Genomic DNA, 20,018 nt, shown 5'->3' with positions numbered 1-20,018 from the left:
CCTGAGGTATTCTAAATAAGTAAGACTCTGAATGCAGGAGTTTTACTTGGAATCGGAAATGTTTACATCGATGCAGTGGGACTTTACAGGAGGACAGTCTGGTGTTTTCAGTAAAGGATCTGAGTGCTTCCTGCAGCACTGCTCTGGCTCTCACAGGCCTGAGTTTGGCTGCTGCCCAATCCGACATATTTGTCATTGTAACAGAGACTTCAGACTGCACAGTAATACCCATCAAACTGGCCGTCCCTTTAACAGCTTATAAAACAAAGGCAGACCATAAGAAATATGCTTTTAGTTGGCAAGACTGTTATTATGATATATGTAGGTCAGATGAGACCTGTATGTAATTTGAAAATAATATAAATAATTATTTTTACAACACAATAGCATATGTGACTGTCATTGTTTTAAGGTCTTAATATTTTCTTTTAGATAAATATTTCAAATACATGCTAATATCTAACACTGATAAAAGTAAGTTGTAAATATAAGTGACAGTGCAAAATATTTATCCTAGTAAGTGTTTAATCATGAAAACAAATAAGGCAGAAAAACACAATATATAGACAAACATGTGTTTCAGTACATTATAAATAAAACATATATTAAGACATGTATAAGGAAGGTCAAACAAGCATCTTCGTTTATCATTCTACCGTTAAGTACATTTGAAGAGTAGTGGTGTCAATTAAAAAAACCAAAGAGAAAAAAACAAAGAAAGAAAGCTGTTTGCAATTCAAACACATTCATATTTACAATACACGGAAGCAGACGGGTTCAAATTACAAATAATGTTTAGTGTTTGTCTGGAGAACCAGGTGAGCAGAGTGACAAGAAACTAACTGAAGCAGAGTACACATGTATTTCAAAGTAATTTTAGCATCATTTCTGTGAGAGACCACTCGGTGTTGCTGTGAATGGGCCTGAAACAGTAGAAGAACCAGTCTGAGACTACATGTACAGTTCAGTAATTCAGTGCTAAAAATGATTTGTAAACACTATTTGACTCTGATCAGCAAGACAGAGACAATCAATGGGTTTTCCAAAATTCACAAAATGTGTTTTTTCCTCAATATTAAACCAACAGTGACATGTAATCTCTGAGAGGTTTCCAAACTTCACCCAGTGACACGTCACCAGTCCAGTGAATCTTTTCGCCCATTAAAAACAAATAAAAACACATTTTCTTGAACTTGCTCATTGTGGACAGAGTGAGTTTTAAAAAGTCCCTTTTCGTGTTTTCTTGTACAAAGTGTTTGCCTCTTAAGTGACTTCAGCGAGCAAAACCAAATTAACACTGATGTATCTCCATTTTGAATTAAATCAATCAAATGCTTAACGTTTAGTTGCAGGACTCGTCCCACAATGCAACACTCAACATTCATTACCTGTTGTTTTGTTTTAACTGAACTGATTTTGGCATTTGGACTTTACACCAAATGCTTTACATTTTGGGGTTTGATTTTTTTAAGCATTTGGTCTGTTAGCAGTGTCATGTGATGTCTTGGCTGTACTGTCTTCTCTGTGAGTGGTCATGGGGGTCATTCTTCCTGTTTCTCCTCCTTTCAGCTCCTTCATCCCATCCTCCATCTTTTCATCAGATAGTGATGAAGCCTCCTTGGTCACTGCTGACTGACTCTGGCACCACGCAGCGACCCCTCCTCCGGGTCACGCGTCGCTTCCGGTGGAATTTAGCATAACAACGAAACCCTTGAGTAGAGACAGAAAAATAATGAACGCTAACTGAAACCAGTAGATTAGAGAGACGTGGATGTGGACACAGAAAAATCTTGGCAAGAGCTTCAATAATTAAGATGTAAAATCGATGCTTTGCAACACTGATCTCATCAGAAGTATTCAACCACTTTTAGATATTTATTAGAATTGATCCCAGAGCAGTTTCAACCACAGATAAACAATCTCTTCAATATTTCTTACCTTAAAACAATTTTACCAGGAAATCAACTTTTACTAACACTTTGACATTTTCTGTTTACAATTATATTAGTCTGCCACTAATTTGGCCACTCCAGGGACCCTTACCCATCACCAGACACTGACTTTTAATTAATCAAACAGTGAGACTTTGGGAAATGGCTCAAGCACAACTGCTACTGGTTTCTCATTACTTTTGCTTTTAAAGCTGCTGTTCATCACCTCAGCATCTTCACAACGTTCTCCTCACTCACCTTCCTCACACATGCAGTCGTCGTAGCATTTGTTGTTGAGGCCTCGGTTGTGTGGTTTACACTCGTGTTGCCTCAGGTCACAACAAGAACCTTCAGTGGAACAAGCACATAACACTGGACAACTTAACACATGTGATGCTGAAAAACAAATGATGAGAATGACTTCTTATCATTTCAAAGCACACACCCTGCAAGGACTGTATGTTCTGCCAAAAAGAAATTATAGTATCCCTGCAGGAAGTGACCATTTAAACCCTCAGAGTGAAAAGATTTTTGTTTTTTAGTTGGTATATTGGTCTCTGGGTTACAACCAAGTCAGGCTATGATTATGTGACAAATATTTTGTGAGGTGAAATCATCCAGTAATTCACAAAAAAATACAAAAGCAAAGTTTAGTAGAACAAATTAAATGTTGTGTTGCAAATGTTTTCTTTCTCACATGGTTAATCATCTTACAACCCTTCAGATTTATCTTGCGATCCCACTGAGGGGGCGAGCCCCCTGGATGAAGGTAAGTTGTCGCTACTAATAATGTCCAACAACGTTACCCAGTGCCGCTGCAACTATCAAGGTTTTTCGGGACAAAAATATTTAACCAAATCAGGATTTCAGTGATTTGTTTGTTGGAGCATCACAGAGTTTTTCTGTGGTCATGTATGACCCAGACTTACCTGGGAGACAGTCCAGGTGGTGGTCACATGGTTCAATGGCGTCAGCGTCTACAGTTGCGTTTCCACTGCTGAGGTTCTTGCTCCGCCTCTTATCTGCAGCAGGAAAAGAGATGAACAGTTTGAACCTAAAGGCAGCCTCGACCAAGATGTCACTCAAAATAAGCTTTTATGTTTGTTATTTTCTAATGAAGTGTCACACTGTCACAGCCCATATACCAATTACACTAAAAGTGGTTTAGATGTTCAACATCAGTGATCGGTTTAAAAAAAGTGTCTATGATGTAGTTTTTGTGATGTTAGCATGGTGCTAGAGATAGCACCGTTTGTCTGTCTGTTGGCCAGTCCACCACTTTGGTTCAGATTAAAATATCTTTGCACAGACATTCATGGTGCTCAGAGGATGAATCTCAATGACTTGGGTGGATTTTTTCCCTCTGGTGCCACCATGATCTTGGCATTTGTGGTTTTTAGTGAGACATCTTGACAACTGTTGATTAAACTGCCATGAAATGTGCTGCAGATACTGAAGGTTCCCTGAGGATGAATTATAATTCTCTTACATTTCTTCTATTTCCACCAGCAGGACAAAGTTTCCACTTATCATCAGTCCAACATTTTGGTCCAGATTAAAATTGTATGGATTCTCACCAAAGTCTGTTAACACATTGGTGCCCAGAGGATGTATCCACATGGGTTTATTAACTTTTACTCTATCTCTCTTTGTTTTTATTGAAATATCTTAACAACTATTGGATGGACTGTCATTACATTCCACTGAATATCCCCAGAGAATAAACTGTAAAAACTTTAAGCCCCTGAATTTCCATCTAACAGGTGGAAAATTTCCATTCGTCCAGTATGTATGTTATAAAATGAATGACATTCCCATCAGCCTCGGCTGTTTTTTAGCATGCTAAGATGATGAACGTGCCAGCCATTATACCTTAACATGCTAGCATTGTCACTGTTAGCATCTTAGCATTTTTGCTGAAAGCACCATTGTACCTAAGTCGAGCCTCACAGAGCTGCCTGCGTGGCTGTAGATTCTTGTAACTGGATTATTTCCACCAAAATTTCAATCCAGAGCCTTTTATGATCACACATTCACACAAACAGTTAAATGGTTAACCTTTCTTCCTGGAGGATGGCCAGGTGTCCACGGGTTTCATGTCCTCGTAGTCTGTCCAGTCAAAGAGCGCCATGTCCAACGTTGGCATCACCTCTCCTTGTCCTTTTCCTCGGCCAGACCTCTGAAAAAATGAAATGAAACTTGAGGCTACACCTTAAATCCTACTATATTAGAACTAGTATTGGATCACATTTCAGCGGGAACATTTGCATACAGCTTAACTCCCGTTCTGTATGAGTAATCCACACAGGGCAGCTCAAACACGCTGATGTGCAGATCAGTAAACACCTAATCCCATCTTCATTTATTTTCAGGCTGTGTAAATTCTGCTTACATTGTAATATTTTATAAATCTTCTATATCTATGTATTCAAAAACAATTGTGATCAGAATATGAAGATGTGTATTAAAAACTAATCCCAAATTTGACGCTATCCAGCGCATGAGCTGCTGTGGAGAATTCATTTGAGAGATCAAATCTGTCTCCTCAGATGAATGTTCACTTACTTCAATTAAACCGCAGCAGAAGAAGAACACTATTGTTTGATTAGTTTGCTCTGTTTTGCAGGTGAAAACATACAGGGTGTTCTTAATTAAACACACTGGACACGTGTTCTGATGAGCAGCAGTGTTGCTTCATCGATTCATAAAATGCCCTCACAGAGAAAACCGAGATACCAGCAGAGCTTTAAAAACCAATCGATAACCAACTGATGACAGAGAACATGTCTGCCCACAGCCTGTGATACAAATATATATATCATTTGTACTGTTAATACATATACAAACATAGGCTATGGGTGGAAACGTACAGTTCATTACACACAACCTCAGGCTTTGTTTCTGGTCAGTGAGCCCAGCAGGCAACTAATGAAAGTTACCCCGGAGTGAACAAACACATTAGAGTTATTATTTCTGCTCTGTATGTGAAAATTTGGTTTAGTAAGAAATCTTAATATATGCAATTTATAAGTCAAGTCACCTACTAATTGTGCTTGAAGCTGTTTTGTTGCATTGTTAGGGAAAGTAACTTTAAAAAGGAGCTAAGGCTAGAGCTTTGGCCATCGTTGCGTTTACAAGACAAGAGGTTATAATACGTTCTCTGAGCAGCGCTACGGCCTAAGGGCAGATTGGAGGCTACAGTGCGTCGCTGTTGGAAAGTGAAAAGACGGGCTGGGGCTAGCTGGTTAGCATGCTAACGTGATGGAGGCAAGAATTACCGTTGGTGCTGCTGTGCACCTCTGGAGAGTAAAGGAACCAAGTTTGGTGCTGAACTGAACGTTTCTTCTCGACTGCTAAGTAAACAGCTATTAATGCTAATGTTGGCTCTGTAGCAATAGCGAAACTTAGAAACAGCTTATTTTTGCATTGTGCAAAAATTAGCAGTATTATTTGTGCTGCTTGTGTAAGTGAACTGTTTCCAATCTCATACTTATCAAACCAACACATCCTCAGTGTCTTAGTACAAAATAAGTAGTTTGACTGTTACAAAAAAGAAAAATGCAGGTTGAGTATTATCTGGTTAAGGTTTGCTTAGGTTAATGAAAGATTTTAGTCATGTTGACACCAGTGGTAAATGTTGGGAGGGGATGTAAACCACTGTCAGACAAATGCCTCAAAATCTTTATGCAAACAAAGGAGCTTCTTTTATTTCTTTTTTTTTTTTTACTCTAAAATTCTGGAGCTATTAAACACCAAACAGCTTTCATTTGGGCACACCTTGACCTGTTCTCCTGAACCTGAGATGAAAAATTATTCTAGTAATTTCAAGGGATTTTACTGTTGTGCTGCCGTCATTGGGCCCAGGTGCTGGCAATCCGCCACCAATTACCTGTGCTTGCAAGAGAGACCTCCCACCCAAAAAACCCCAAAACATCTAAGTAGTCTGACTGCTGGATTTTGCAATATTCACATTTTTTGACATACTTGCCTCATTTTCTGTGTTGTTTTTTTTCCTTTATGAGGAAAAAAAATAAAAAGACGATGAAAAGTTTAAATTTCTGCTTGCTTCCTAAACAGTTAAAGCCAGTAATTTGATACCTTTGGACTGATCCAAACACATGTTGGAGTGTCATGAAATCAAAATGTTCTACCTATCTCTTTAAAATTTTGTCATTCAGATGAGTATTTTATGATATTGCTGTAAAACAAAGCTCCTTGGTGAATTGCTCAGTCATAACTTTCTGCTTTAAAAGCCATAAAACATTACTACTGTCATTTTACTCAAACAGAGGAAACAACAGTGAAATGTTACACAGGATAATTAAGTCAGCAAGAATTTGATCTGTCTTCTGAGGAATACTTCATCCATCAACAAATAAGCTCTTTGTGTAAACAGATCCATACCTGTTTCCTTTCACCCTAAGGAAATAAGCCTGTATGGAAATATCAATGAGATTAATTGCAGGGGGCTACCTGCTTCTGCTCAGCTGCTCATTAAACTATCAACAGAAGATCGAACATTCATTAAGAAGCCTTGCTGTGTGCTCGTGCCACTGAACCCACGTTCAGGAACGGCCATCACTTTTTTCCTCCTTGGTCCAATAATATTTGACTGCTCTCACATTAAAGGCATACGCAGTCTCCCAGGTTCTCAGAAAACAGAAGACTGTCCAGAAAACCTATAGTCATCATAACTTCTTTTAAAACCTTAATCATGTGCTGTAAATCTAAATCTGACTCTGTGCTTCCTGTTTTATTTTGTAATCGCTTCTCTGTGTGTATTTGGTTGTTTTACTTCCTGTACCCTGCCCCCAATTGGTTTCACCTGTTCCCTATTACTCTTGCCTTTCTTGTGTACTTAAGTCTCTGTATTGGTCAGTTTGTCTGCTCAGTTATATTTTGTTACCTTGTGGTTCTGTTTGGTTTCATGTTTGTGGCCCTGCGTGAGTTTTTCCTCAGTGCTTTTGCTCCCTGATTTATGGATTTCCTGAGTTTTGTTTCTTGTCTCCCAGGACTCCAGTTTTCTTTTATTAATGACTACATCTTTGCATCTGCCTGTCTTTGTGCATTTGGTCCACCTTGCATGTGTTACTACAGCCCAAGCAGTACATATCGCCAGTACCAGTAGGAGGAAGGAGTTTCCATTTTCCTGACAAAGGAAAATTGTGCCAGACCAGACCAGACCAGTTTCCAACAGAAAGACTCATGAGGGTTGTTTTAGAGACAAAATGCAAACATTATAGGCCATTTAAAGTGGAGGACTTGTTGTTTGCCACCACTACTGCAATTAGTGGTACTCGACAGTCATGGAGGGCCCCAAGCTGAGCAAGGACTCCTTATACTGTTAGTGTTTCCTGGAAGAGGCAACATGCCTCTATTGTTCTTCCTGAGGTTTCTTCAAAATCCAGGGTCTAAGGACACGAGGCTGTTGTATGGTGTGCAGATTGTAAAGTTCCCCTGAGGCAAATTTGTGATTTTTGATATTGGGCTTTATAAATACAACTGACTTGGTAGAACTTCACAATACACCCAGTAATTTAAATAATGTTGAGAGCTGAGTTTGAGTTATGGCTTGCTAAATGTATTTTCAGCATATGAAAATACATTAAGCATTCAGATCCAGGTAGCAAAAGCTTACATATAGCTACCCTTGCTGCGTCATCTTAGTATAAACATTACCTTGAAAAAACACTGTAGGCAACATCTGTGAAGGTTTATCGCCATGATTCGGGTGGTACAATGTCTAGAAAAAGTTCAATCCAAATAATTGCAGTTTTAAATTGTTTGTCCTCAGTTCGAACAGGAAAGGCAAACTGGACTGGCAATAGAAAAGGGGTCGATCAGCTTTTATTGCTTGGTTTTCCCGCTTTCCAAAAACCCACTTATACCCGCTCATTTTGGTGGAAAAGGGGTATAAGAGTAATTTTGTGTGTTTTTTTTTTCTCTCAGTCTTTTAGCAGTTTTATTTTTCTTGAACAGAGCTTTTCAACAAAACAACTGTCCATGTCAGTCATCATGTGGCTGCCACATTTTTCCCACAAACGCCCTACAAGCTGTTGGGTGTTCGTAACAGCATTTGTGACAAATGTAAAAGCTTTCATGACGCGGGCTCTTGGTCAATATCTGATTTCAGTTCCTATTTTGTCTTAAAGAGTCTCATCTGTAACGGTTCCAATATTGAAAGAGGCACAGGAACTTTTTTTTTTTTTTTTTTTCCTCCTTCCTTCCTATAGATGCTGTTTATACATACTGCTGAAGCATCATGCTGGGGGAATGTGACAGGTGGTCAGTGGTGCCCCATGCACTCCTGCAGATTTTTCATAACGTGCCCAAAGTTGGAGACAAAAAAGACTCTCCGTGGTCGCATATATTGTCCTGACATGGCTTGTAATAAAGGAAAAAGAAGGTGGTTGGCACTGAACAGTGTGATTTTTGTTCCCGGAGGTGTAGTTTTATTATACAAAACACATTCATATCTATCAAACACACTGTGACCAAGAGCCAGTGAGTGTGGCCTGCCAGAGGATATTTTTCACCAGTGGCACTTTCAGGTTCATGCTGTAGAGAGTGTCATTTCCACAGATGAGCTATGAGGTTTGCGGCAGCATAACGGCAGTAATGGGGCCCATTTCCGCTCCACTTCGCCTGCACACTGGAACCACGCTAAGACACAACAGACGCAGCCTTTAATAAGCACTTGGGCTTTGCTGGGGTTACCTGGGGTTTGGTGGAGGCCGGGGGCAGTGTTGGGGGATGCTCGTTCATCACCGTGGTAACCATGGAGGAGCCAGACCCAAAGACGGCGGCGATGGGGGAGGGGGTTTCACTGGGTGGGGTCACACTGATGGAGGGGGAGGCAGCAGAGGAGGAGGAAGGGTCCTCAAACAGCTCTGGAGAAAAGCCTGAAGAGAGATGATAGAGAGAGGAAACATTGTAATACAATACTGATGTGTAATGGCTGCAAGATTTTCCATTTCCCATCCTGTTTACTTTCATTTTAGGTTTAAAAAAAATAAATAAATAAATAAAAAACACAATCTGCTGAGAAAAGGGAAATGGACATTGTGATGAGACTGATTTGTTAGCTGCTCTTCACAAGATCAGGAATAAACTCTCAATCCCAGGTTTTTAGTTTCATCTGTCTCAGAAATTTCTGCCTCCACCCCAACACAGTTTTCCTCACTTTACTGTTTATTCTACGTAACATAGTTGTAATAAAACTGTTCATAATATCTGTGGATTATCTGAAGTAACCAGAACATTATCTTTGGACAGAGATGTCCCTGTGTGCTTCAATACAATCAGCTCCACAAACAAAATTTAATTCATCACCATTGTATTGCAGCTGAGGCAGAAATCTGACATAAGGTTAGGTCACGAGCTGAGCATAGGTACCAAATATGTGTGTTGTAAGGTGGCTGGATTGACCTTTAACTTATTGATCTGCATCCATCCCTGTTGTCTCACAATAAACAACAAAGCGAGAAAAAAGAGCAAGCCTGTTCCACAGCAGACACTTTGACTTGTCACAGTCCTGCAGATGTTACTGATGACAAAAAAAAATATATAAATATATGCGCTATTGTATTTTGTATTTAAACCTGTTTAATGACCTTTATCTGCTTGCTCATTGTCCCATACTGGAAACCACTGCCGTCAAGCATAGCCTGATTTGTTAGAGACAGGTTCTATGCTCAGCTCACCTTTACCATGTCGTCCCTTGTCACGGCGACTCCCTTGTCTCCTGTGCTCAAAGTGGGGCCCATGCCCATTCCCGTGTCCATGCCCTCTCCCTTTGCGTGTCCCCATAAGCTGGTTTTCCCGGGCTTGGGATGGACCCCTCATACTCATTCGAACTCTGTCTCTGTCCCTGCCCGGGCCCATCTCCAGCCTCACCGGGCTCATACCCTCCAGGCCTGTCCCATCATCCTCAGGCCTGGCCAGGGGGTGCAGGGGCCTGTGGGACAGCAACCCGGCTCCACCTTTGGCAACACGGGCCCCCTGGCTCCCGTGTCCTCCACGGTCCCTGCCGTAGCCGTGGCCCTGTAGACCTTGCAGAGGGTGCTGCAGGGTGTTGCTGCCTCCTGCTGAGCTCTGTGCCTGTCTCCTCTTGCCATGAGGAGCTCCAGGCTCAGCAGTGTGCGACAGTGTCAGGGTGGCAAACAGGAACGCCAGGAGCAGACTCCAGGAGAGAGCCATTGTCCGTGCAACACAGCGCCACCTGCTGGGAATACAGAAAATGTATGTCAGTACTGTACAGAGTGCTGTGGCTTTAAGCTGCACTGGTGAATGTTTTGTATGAAACTATCTTTTGTAATCAACTGGCAATATATTAATCAATATCTATTTTGGTAATTTAGTTATTTTCGAGAAAGTGAAAAATATTACTTTTAGTTATGAAAAATGACTTTTACTGTGTCTTAAATGATACTTTAGGGTTTTCTGTTGGGCAAACAAAACAAGTAATGTGACTGGCATCTTTTCATATTTCTTACATTGTTCAGAATAAATTATAGATTGATTCTTCAAGAAAGGATATGATGAATTATTAATGGGGGAAAAAAATCACTTATTACCAGTTACTTCTGGTATGTGTTTAAGAATTTGACAACACATCACTGGAAACATGATTAAGACACTGATAGTTTTGTGCATTAGGCTGAAGAATGTCATGTGTCCTTGACGATTCATGACTAAAACCTTAAGTTGCTGAAACCTTCAGTTCCTCTTCTCTTAGCTTGTGAATACAATCTAGCTGTCATCTTCTATAAAGGAGCAAGATAAAAACTACAAACTTAGATTTTGACACTCAAAACAGTCTGTATCTTTCACTGGATTACAATCAATTCAAAATCACCCCATCAAAATCAATTGATGATTTCAAAAACCTGTCACATCTCATGTTTGTGGGCTTTTCCTTATGGGCTGCATTGCAGACTTCTGTTTTTTAGCAATAGATCAGTACGTTTTCAGCTTATGGTGTTGGACAATAGTATGAATCATTTACACAAGTAGGATTTCAGCTACTTAAAAGACAAATTTAGCTGGAGGTTGGTCCCTTCATCCTCACATGTAAACAAATACATGCAGGAATTTCTTTTTTTTTTTTTTTTTTTTTTTTCTTTCATGTAAATTAGTCTGAAATCTCAACTATTGTAGATGTGTCCTCCCCTCTCATTCATTCTCCCATCACCTATCCACTGCGTTCAGACGACATCACTCTCAGCCTCCTGAATGGGCCCATTTATCTGGCTTCGGTTGGTTTGAGGAGATGATAAAGAGATGGACGGACACTTGTGCTTCTTAGAAATGACTTCATTCCTGTACCTTCGTGCCTTTCTCAGAGTGAGATACCGCACTGCGCACATCCTTCATCACTGCCTGTTCAGGGGTCTCGGGGGGGCCCTCCAATTCTACCTTTCATTACTAAAGTCAACATATCTGTGAGGTGTGACTGAACTGAAATATGAGGTTCAGTATATCTGCATTAACTGCCCAGCACCTTGTCCAAACGTGAATAAAATTATGGTGTTGAGTCTCCAAAAAAAAAAAAAAAAAAAAAAAAAAAAAAAAAAAAAAAAGCATTGGAGTAGAAGCATTTTGCCTATTTCACTCCCATCTTTAGGCAATAAATTTAATGTCACTAAAATTTTATTTGTATCTATACTGACATTTAGTTTTACATTCATTTTGAGTGATTATAGCATTAAGGAAGCCACAAAGAGAGAATATTTCCTTGGTGATTAGGCTATAATTTGAAATATCAGATATTTTTCCAGTGTCACGACAAATAAATGTTTGGAGCGTTAGCCTACATATAAAATCTATGTTTAATTCAACGCACTACACTCTTCACTCTGTTGAAACTAGTGACTGCTTTGTGGAAGCTGACGTGGATCCAAATGAATAAAGAAATAAACAAAATTTTGTTAATTTTCTGACTAATTAATTTGGAATCATTTAAATTTAGAAATCTTTCATACAGAATTTAGTAAACCAACAAATTCTAATAATAATTGGCAGATTATTGATCATCCAAAAGTGACAGACAAACAAAGAAAACATCAAAAGTCTGATCAATAAAACCATGAGGATCAGGTTGATATGACTGAAACTCTAGATTCCATTATTTTTAATTATCTAAAATACATCGCACAACTCTTCTCCACTACAACACACTTCATTCACCAAACTATTTTTGGTTACCTTGCTCATCATTATGTTGTCTGAGGTCATTTCTGGTTCTTTCAATACAGCCCACTGATCAGTCACATGACTTGCAGATCACCATACTACTATTATACAAACCAGCTCTGTTTAAATATTGATCTACCTGCACTGAAGCTCGTAGTCGTCTACACACCACAACACCAACAACTAGTGCTGGATAAAAGAACAGCAGTTTAAAAACTCTGTCATGTTACGTAAGACAACAGGATCTGGTTAATATATGTTTTGTCCTGTCCTCCACTGTAATGGGCTGAGACAATCCATGCCTGGGTCTGTACAACGTCATTTTGGCGCTGAGGCGGGCGACTCCTTTGTGTTAAAAGACAAACGGCAGCGCAGGGCATACAGAAAATCAATGAGGGAGAAGTATTGAGCTGTGTGTGTGTGTGTGTGTGTGTGTGTGTGTGTGTGTGTGTGTGTGTGTGTGTGTGTGTGTCTTGTATGTGAGGAGGATTTAGGGGGTTTATAAGGTCTCTGTCCTATGATCACACACACACACATTATGTTGAAAACACACATTCTTGCGTTTGAAGTGGGTTATTTAGGGGTTTCTAAAAACAGAACAGAGGTGGCAGGGTGTGTGTGTGTGTGTGTGTGTGTGTGTGTGTGTGTGTGTGTGTGTGTGTGCGCACGTGTGTGGGCTTGAGAGGATGCTGGTGATGTCAGGGGAAATTTGCAGTGTGAGTGGAGGCAGCGCCCCGGGGGACTTGGAGGCAGACTGCGTCGGCTGGCCTTTGGGAGTTTGACCAGCTGTGCAGTTTTGCAAACAGGAGTGTGAGGGTGGCTGCTGAGGTGAGACCTTTATCTCCAAACAGGCCTTCGGAGTGTTGGGGGGGTGGGGGGTGCAATCGTCCGTGTCAGGCGCAAAGTGTTTAGCCAGGAAGCCAGGATTACGCTCTGTCTGTTTGACACATGAGGTGCCGCTCATGTCGAGTGGCCCGGACTCTGTACGGCCAAAAGGTCGATCTCGTAAGAAAACAAAGAAAACATCTGAACGTAAGTGTGGGGCAGTGTGGATAGAAGATTGTCTACTGGATCACATCTTAAGAGTTCTCAGTGTATCTATTTAAGGAATAGTTCTATGAGAAGATTGATACGACTCTTACTGTATGTGTGAACAGTGAATATGAAGCTACAGTCAGCAGCCAGTTCTCTAAGCTTCACATTAAAGACAAGAAACAGTAAAGCTGGGTCTGTCTGAAAGAAAGAAAATCCACCCACCACTTTACACGTTCAATCTGCTTTCTCTTATCTGTGCAGGGGACGCTTTAGGTGTCAGGATACTGATGCAGTTTGTTGCTCGACGCACTGAGGAACGCTTCGTGCTGAAACAAATTTAACAAATTCAGTTTTTTTTTCCTGTTTTTAACTATGTAGTGCTGCCTTTTGTCCTGACTTTGTTCTAGAGATTACAGACACTCATACAGTTTACGTCAGAACTGCTTGTTGGGTCATCGAGCAGCTTGGGAAAAACCCTTACCCCACACCTTTCCTAAATAAAATTTGAGGCGGGCTGTGAATGTTTTCCAGGACAGACTGTTTGAAGATGTTTGGTGTTATCCCCATAACAATCTCTCCTTCTCTTTTCAATCTTCTTTCAAGGTCTTCCTTTGGAATAGGTTTAAACATTTCTGTCTCCCCATGTGGTCGGAGAACACGTCGAATTAACTAGTTCTTTCAGGCGTGCTGTGGACTTTCACTGCGTCCATAAAGCTAAGACATGCCACAACAATATGACCCTTCATAAATTAATTTTCCCAAAGATGTAGCGCCTCCACAGCAACAGAAGGCATCATGTGTCAACCCCATCAAGCCTCAGGCCTGAATAGACCTGTCTTGTGAAAGGGAAGGCAGGCGGTGATGGAAGAGGACCAAGTATCTGGGCTCAGCAGTGCTCTGTTTCCTGCTCACTCCTTCATGTGCCTCCTAACAGGTGGTCCTTTGAGGAAACACAGGGTGGGGATGATAATGGAGAACTCTGGGTGGCAGTCCGGGTTTTAAGCACAGTCTCTTGTGTGTGATAAACAACCTCGGCGAACAACACAGCCTCCTGTCAGACCCTGTGTTGTACATGGCTGTGTGTAGGCACAGCAGGGCAAGCATCTGCTGCGGAGGTGATGGGAGGCCAAACGAGCGGCCTGGAGCCGGCGAGTTTCATTCCCAAATGAGATAATCCACCATTTGAACGGCAACAGCTAAACAGCGACTGATGGAGTTTGGAAAAACTGAAGCCATAAATGTGGTCTGTCATTTCTTGGCTGCAGGAATGAAAGCACGTTAAAGGCCCTGAAAACCTGTGTTCTCATTTAGCTTTTTTGGTAATTGAGACATTTCTGTATATGCCGTTTTTATCTGAACTCTTCTATCTGGTTTAATGAGGGAATTATTTTCATCAGGATTTAGCAACATTTTAATCAAGATGTGAGGGCAGTGGCGGGGTTGTTGCCTAATTTTATCGATCAAACCACACCCACACAGTCCTGACGAGTTTTGAACCTTTTGATACATAAACCTGAAGATGGTGTTTTTTGTTTTTCCTCTGAACTTTAACTTGAATTGTTGCCTATTCAGTCGTGAATATTTACGGTTGTAGGAAAATACCCAAGCTTTGTAATCAACTTTAACTTCAACAACATAAATAAGACTCTTTTAATAAGATATATTAAAAAAGCAAAGTTATTCCCCTCCAAAAATCAATACAGAGCTTCGCCAGAGAAGCTTATTATTATTATTATTATTATTATTATTATTATTATTGCAACAACTGGAGGACTGGACCATGTGATGCAGCCTGAGGAATAACATGAGGTGATGGTCCTCTTCAGTTCAGCCAATTATTTCATTCTTTAAAATATATAAATAGAAAACATTTGGTGTTGAAATGAGCCCACACAGCTGCTATCACAAAATATGGGACTGGAGGCTGTTATGGAAATCAACAGGGGTGAAATTGCTTCCGTTTTTTTAAAAATGTCAACAATAACAAAACAAAACACTGTTCTTGATTTTGATGTAGTGCATCAATTTAACTCCTCTGACAAAGTTAAAGTAGCACTAATAATACTACTGCTAGTAAATAACCTTAAAGTCCCTTAGAGCCAAATAGAAAATCAGAAAAAAACTGGTACAAATAAAAAAACAGTAATAATGTAGTTTAGCAACATTAAAAAGATGAAATAAAAATATACTTGTGTCACATTTGGTCTGTGTGTGTTTATTGGTCTGTGGAATATTTAGCTTCATTGATTCTCCTCTATTAGGGGGAGAGGATGATATCAGGGGACATTTACAGTGCAGAAGTAATAACTGAGTAAAAATCAACAAATAAAGGTTTTTTAAAAGGAACAGCACAACTTGGACAACTCTATATGTGAGTGTGACCTCAGATCTGGAGGTTGTAATGTTGAGTTTATAGACAATATGAGGAGAGAAATGATGATCTTCAATATAAAATATGATAAAATCTTAAAATCAATTCTACATTTATTGTTAATATTTTGTAGAAAACTGTGTGTGTGTGTGTGTGTGTGTGTGTGTGTGTGTGTGTGCCAGAAGCTTTTCTAAGCACAGTGAAACAGTGTGAGGCGGCCACCAGAGAGACGTGCATCGGAGCAGAGTGAGGTAAGTATGAAGCGATAGGTAATCTTGCAAGAATTTGTAAAGGGGGCCCGACTGGGGGCTGGATGATTACGCTCTGATGAGATCAGAGACCTCTCTCCAGTCTGTGATCAGTCGGTCAGTCTCTTAAGCATGGCGACACACTCGTTATACAAATATACTTAACAGACAGTGCACCCAGATCTGATGAGCGAGGTAAGCAGGAAAGGCAGCGAGGCAGAGCAGGAGGCCACCCTGGTACTAAACTGCTGCATGTGTGCATCTTTTAGCTTCACCTGCTGTGACACCAAACCTCCAGGAGCCATCTGCTCCTGCTGTTTTATCTCTCGTAGCAACCAGCAGGGCCATAAGGATCCAGCAAACAAAGGCTCCAGAAACAGGCGGCTGAAGCAGAGCTGTCATGACAGACAGAGGCCATCTTCCTTTTTCCTGGCCACATGCAGAGACTCGAGGGTTCAAATCAGGAGGAAAATCTCCTGTCGATAAATGGCAGAAACTCTCAGTAGATCACATCTCCTGGAACAGAAAGTCTATCTATCAATCAGGCTTTTTCAACACATGCTCAATTTGCAAATATATTACAGGCTGTCAAAAAAGAGACCTGCAGGTCACTTTGGGAGTGTGAGTGGCTGCACGGGAACAAGCTAAATCTCTCAGCCTCACGCTTCACTGAGCAGCAGCTCAAGTATCTGCTTTAAACAGGCACCAGGGTAGTAAAAAGGGAAAAAAAAACATGATCAAATAAAACAGTCGCTAAGAAATACAAGTGTATCACCCGTTGTGTCACAAATACAGCTCAGCTTTGCTCCACACAGAAATCCTCCCTGTCATCAAGTAATAATGCTGAATGTTTGATGCATAAACACTTTCTTTTATATGTCTCATCCAGTGTAAAATAGGCCTCTTTTATTCCACCAAATTATCATAAATATCAGCTCAATAACGAGCACCCAAATTACAGCTCTGGTTAATGCCTCTGTATAATAAACACCTCTGCCAAAGCTGCAGTTAACACCATTAAACTTCATTTCCTTAAGGGCCAATATGACTGACATCAGCAATATAAAAGTGCTTTGTCTCCCAGAATCCTCAGCAAACAATATTGGTGAGATTCACACGTCGACTGGGGAGGCTCTTTGCAGCTTTTAGGTGTGTATTGGATGGTAAAGGCGAGCCACACAGGGTGACAAAAAACAAGAGCCATAAGGAAGGTCCATCTGTCAGCAAGCGAGGCGAAGCAGAGAGCACGGAGACGCCGAGTGATTCAGTGGTAATTTGGTCGCAGGTACAACAGATGTGGGGCGAGACCAGAACATTGTCACTGATGCATGGTAACATCAGTGGCATCCTGCAATGAGGCCCTTATCTCCCGTTCGGGTGCACCGAGGCCTCCACACAAGCTCACACACACACACACACACACACACACACACACACACACACACACACACACACACACACACACACACACACACACACACACACACACTCAGATTTCCTCTCTATTGCAATCAGTGCATGCACACAAATACACACTCACAGCGGGGAAACCTCCTCCAGACACCTACATAGAGGCATGTTCCAAAAATGCTGTGAGACACATAAAGCACCAGAAGCACAGCAAGAGGCGTCCCACAGAGAGGAGAGAGAATGAGAGAGACAAAAGGGGAGGAGGAGGGGGAGGACTGAGAGGAAAGCAGAAAATAAGATGTAATGCTGAGAGAGAGGGAGAGAGAGAGGAGAGTGAGAAAGAAAGAAGTGAGAAAGAAACAGAGAGGGAGGGAGAGAAGCTGAAATCAAAGCGGGAGAGAGAGCGAGACAGAGGGAGGATTTATTCTGTCTTAATTAGAACAAAGTGTCGGTGGCATCTTTCATTTGGTGGCAGATAAGGACACCAGCTGAATCCCCTCGAACGCACAAAAACACAACAAAGCTCTGGCTTCTGAAACCAACAACAAAACTTGTTCTTCGCTCACCCACGAAATCTGGACACCTGGGTCCGTATCTGGACGTTCCGCATGGGAACAGTTTGACCGCTCAGCGGGGGGAGACACTCCTGCTTAGAGATGATCAAGTGAAGCATGCAAACGTATTATATGAACCCCCAAAGGCCCCCCCCCCCCTCCCCTCCTCTGGTGGAAGCGAGCAGCATTGACTGCCTGCCAGTGTTGAAAGAGTCTTGATCAAACAGATGCAGCCACACTTGGCAGTGACGGTCGAGGCGAGTTTCACACCACGGTGCAGGAGACTGGACGGTGTTTAGCTATGTCGCCTTTTGGCTGGAGATCAAGACGGGGACAAAGGAAATGAAGAGATGTGCGATTCTTCCAGGGTTGTTTGGATCCATGTTTGACACTTTCAGATCAGGTCCTGTGTGTCGTACAGACACGGATAAGAGATGAGGAGTTGGATGATTCCACCAGCAAAACTGATTCAGGTTCAAATTAATTTCCACCTGAACATCAAATGATGTCAGTGTGTCCTTAGGTTATTGTCTCATCTTCACACGATTCAGTTATGAGTGATCTTGAGCTTTGTTTTGGCCCGAGGTCGACTCACTGTGAGGTCGCTCCACACTCCCTCTGATCAGGTCTGGTGCTTCCCTGCTGATCCACTCGCAATTAATTAACAGCAACTCATTAATGTGGGTCTTCAAATATTGCTCCTTTGCAGTGTGTTGTCACTTTTTAATTGAACAGTATCACACTGAGAATCCCAACTTTAATCTCTCCCTTTCTGGTCCCTCCCTACCTTTACCCCCACCCCCCCCACCTACTCCCCTCCACACACACACACACACACACACCGTCTGTGGTGTGCAGGGAGCAACAATGAGCTGTCAAGAACAGATAATCGCTGCAATCACTCCTGATTCTCCTCACTACTCATTCAATGAATTCCTCTGTGATGTTAATCAGATTTTAAAGCATGGCAGCAGGAAGCAGCCCGCACACAAAAGTTGAAGTGATCATCGGATTAAATCTATTTTTCCGGTATCGAACCAAATCTAATTTTCTGTTTGCAAACACTCATTCTTTCTCCCCACCGTGTGTGTGTGTGTGTGTGTGTGTGTGTGTGTGTGTGTGTGTGTTGACCGACACTACATCTGCAGGTCCAACAGCTTTTTTTTTTTTTTTTTTTCCATCAGTGAAACTGGGAAAGACCCGTTTGCATTCATGAAGTTATTAACTTCAGTGACAGTGAGGAGGAGGCACCGACGCGTTTTTACGCACGGATGGGAATCGTGGCGGGCAGGTGGTACAGTGCAACTGCAATAATCTAAAATCTTGATCAGGACTTTGGTCAGTTAACTACAGAAAATCAGTTACATGATGCATTAATTACCATAAAGTGGCTAAAAACTCACTTGAGCATCACAGAGACAGCGGGAACGACACTACAGTGGGTTTTCATAATGAACTATAGGATGAAAGCCGCAAAACGGTGATAACCAAGCCCAGCAGCTCCTGTGTGGAGATCCTGCCTTACCTTGCGATTGTTTGTTGTTGTTGTTGATGTTGTTTTCCGTTTGTGTTGTTCAGGGTTGGAATACCAGTCCGGTCCTACGGCTGCAGACCGACACACAGCGCAGCAGCAGCGGCAGCAGCACCTCTGTAGCCCGCTCTCCGTGCACCCCGGGATGTGCCGAGCATCCGGACTGACTCCTGCCTCTTATGGGGAGGAGAGTCGCTGGCTACGGGTGCGCGCTCCCGACTGCGCGTCCGCGTCAGGAGGACTGGTCTGTGGGGGCTTGTCCCAGCAGGTGAGACAAGGACAGAGTGCAGGAAGTGTGGGAGTATTGGGATTGGAGTCAGAGTTTGAAATCAATTCTCTTGTCAAGAGAGAGAAATGGACCGGAGCAGATTATTCATCAGTTTTTCTCAAGATTTCCACCTCAGACATCCATTGTTGAACTTCACAAAATCTGTCATCCCACAATAATTTGCTTCAGAAATTCACTCACGCTGCTGCTTTCTGGTTTAACTAGCTCTCACTGCTACAGCATACAGTGATGTTTTAGGCAATGTTGTGCCTCCAGCTTTGTGTCAACAGTTAAGTGTTTTATTATGACTCTGACTGTGAGTATGAATAATATGGTTGTGTAGTGATGTATCTGTTGTCAAAGGACCCTGGGAAGAGAAGCCACTGTTACAATACAGTGGCTAACAGAGATCTAACTAACTAAACATATAAATGCATTAACCATTTAGGGGCCCTTTCCTGTTTTAGCATAATGCA

General features: G+C 41.6%; 1 protein-coding gene across 2 annotated transcripts; it reads right to left on the bottom strand.

Annotated features, from left to right (window-relative positions):
• Nucleotides 1-507: 507 nt before the first annotated feature.
• Nucleotides 508-19,426, bottom strand: draxina (dorsal inhibitory axon guidance protein a). Of its 2 annotated transcripts, none has more exons than XM_071494729.1 (7): nucleotides 19,269-19,426; nucleotides 9,635-10,155; nucleotides 8,649-8,833; nucleotides 3,990-4,110; nucleotides 2,861-2,953; nucleotides 2,190-2,279; nucleotides 508-1,710 (listed from the first exon to the last, which is right to left on the bottom strand). In XM_071494729.1, the coding sequence occupies exons 2-7, from the start codon at nucleotides 10,128-10,130 to the stop codon at nucleotides 1,598-1,600; spliced, it is 1,098 nt and encodes a 365-aa protein (XP_071350830.1). In that variant the 5' UTR covers nucleotides 10,131-10,155; nucleotides 19,269-19,426; the 3' UTR covers nucleotides 508-1,597. The 2 variants fall into 2 exon arrangements, with proteins under 2 accessions (XP_071350830.1, XP_071350832.1); XM_071494731.1 differs by having other exon boundaries at nucleotides 9,635-10,152; nucleotides 19,269-19,409.
• Nucleotides 19,427-20,018: the final 592 nt, after the last annotated feature.

This window comes from Trachinotus anak, unplaced genomic scaffold (assembly GCF_046630095.1).
Source record: "Trachinotus anak isolate AG129_WGS33_773 ecotype Australia unplaced genomic scaffold, CSIRO_AGI_Tana_v1 ptg000013l, whole genome shotgun sequence".
NCBI classification, from domain to species: Eukaryota; Metazoa; Chordata; class Actinopteri; order Carangiformes; family Carangidae; genus Trachinotus; species Trachinotus anak.
This window is presented reverse-complemented; position numbering and strand designations above follow the sequence as displayed.

Coding starts and splice junctions, on each gene's coding strand:
- draxina (XM_071494729.1), bottom strand. CDS start 10,130: ATGGCTCTCTCCTGGAGTCTGCTCCTGGCGTTCCTGTTTGCCACCCTG. Junction 8,834..9,634: donor CAAGGGACGACATGGTAAAG/GTGAGCTGAGCA, acceptor ATCTCTCTTCAG/GCTTTTCTCCAGAGCTGTTT. Junction 2,280..2,860: donor CCACCTGGACTGTCTCCCAG/GTAAGTCTGGGT, acceptor GTTCCACTGAAG/GTTCTTGTTGTGACCTGAGG.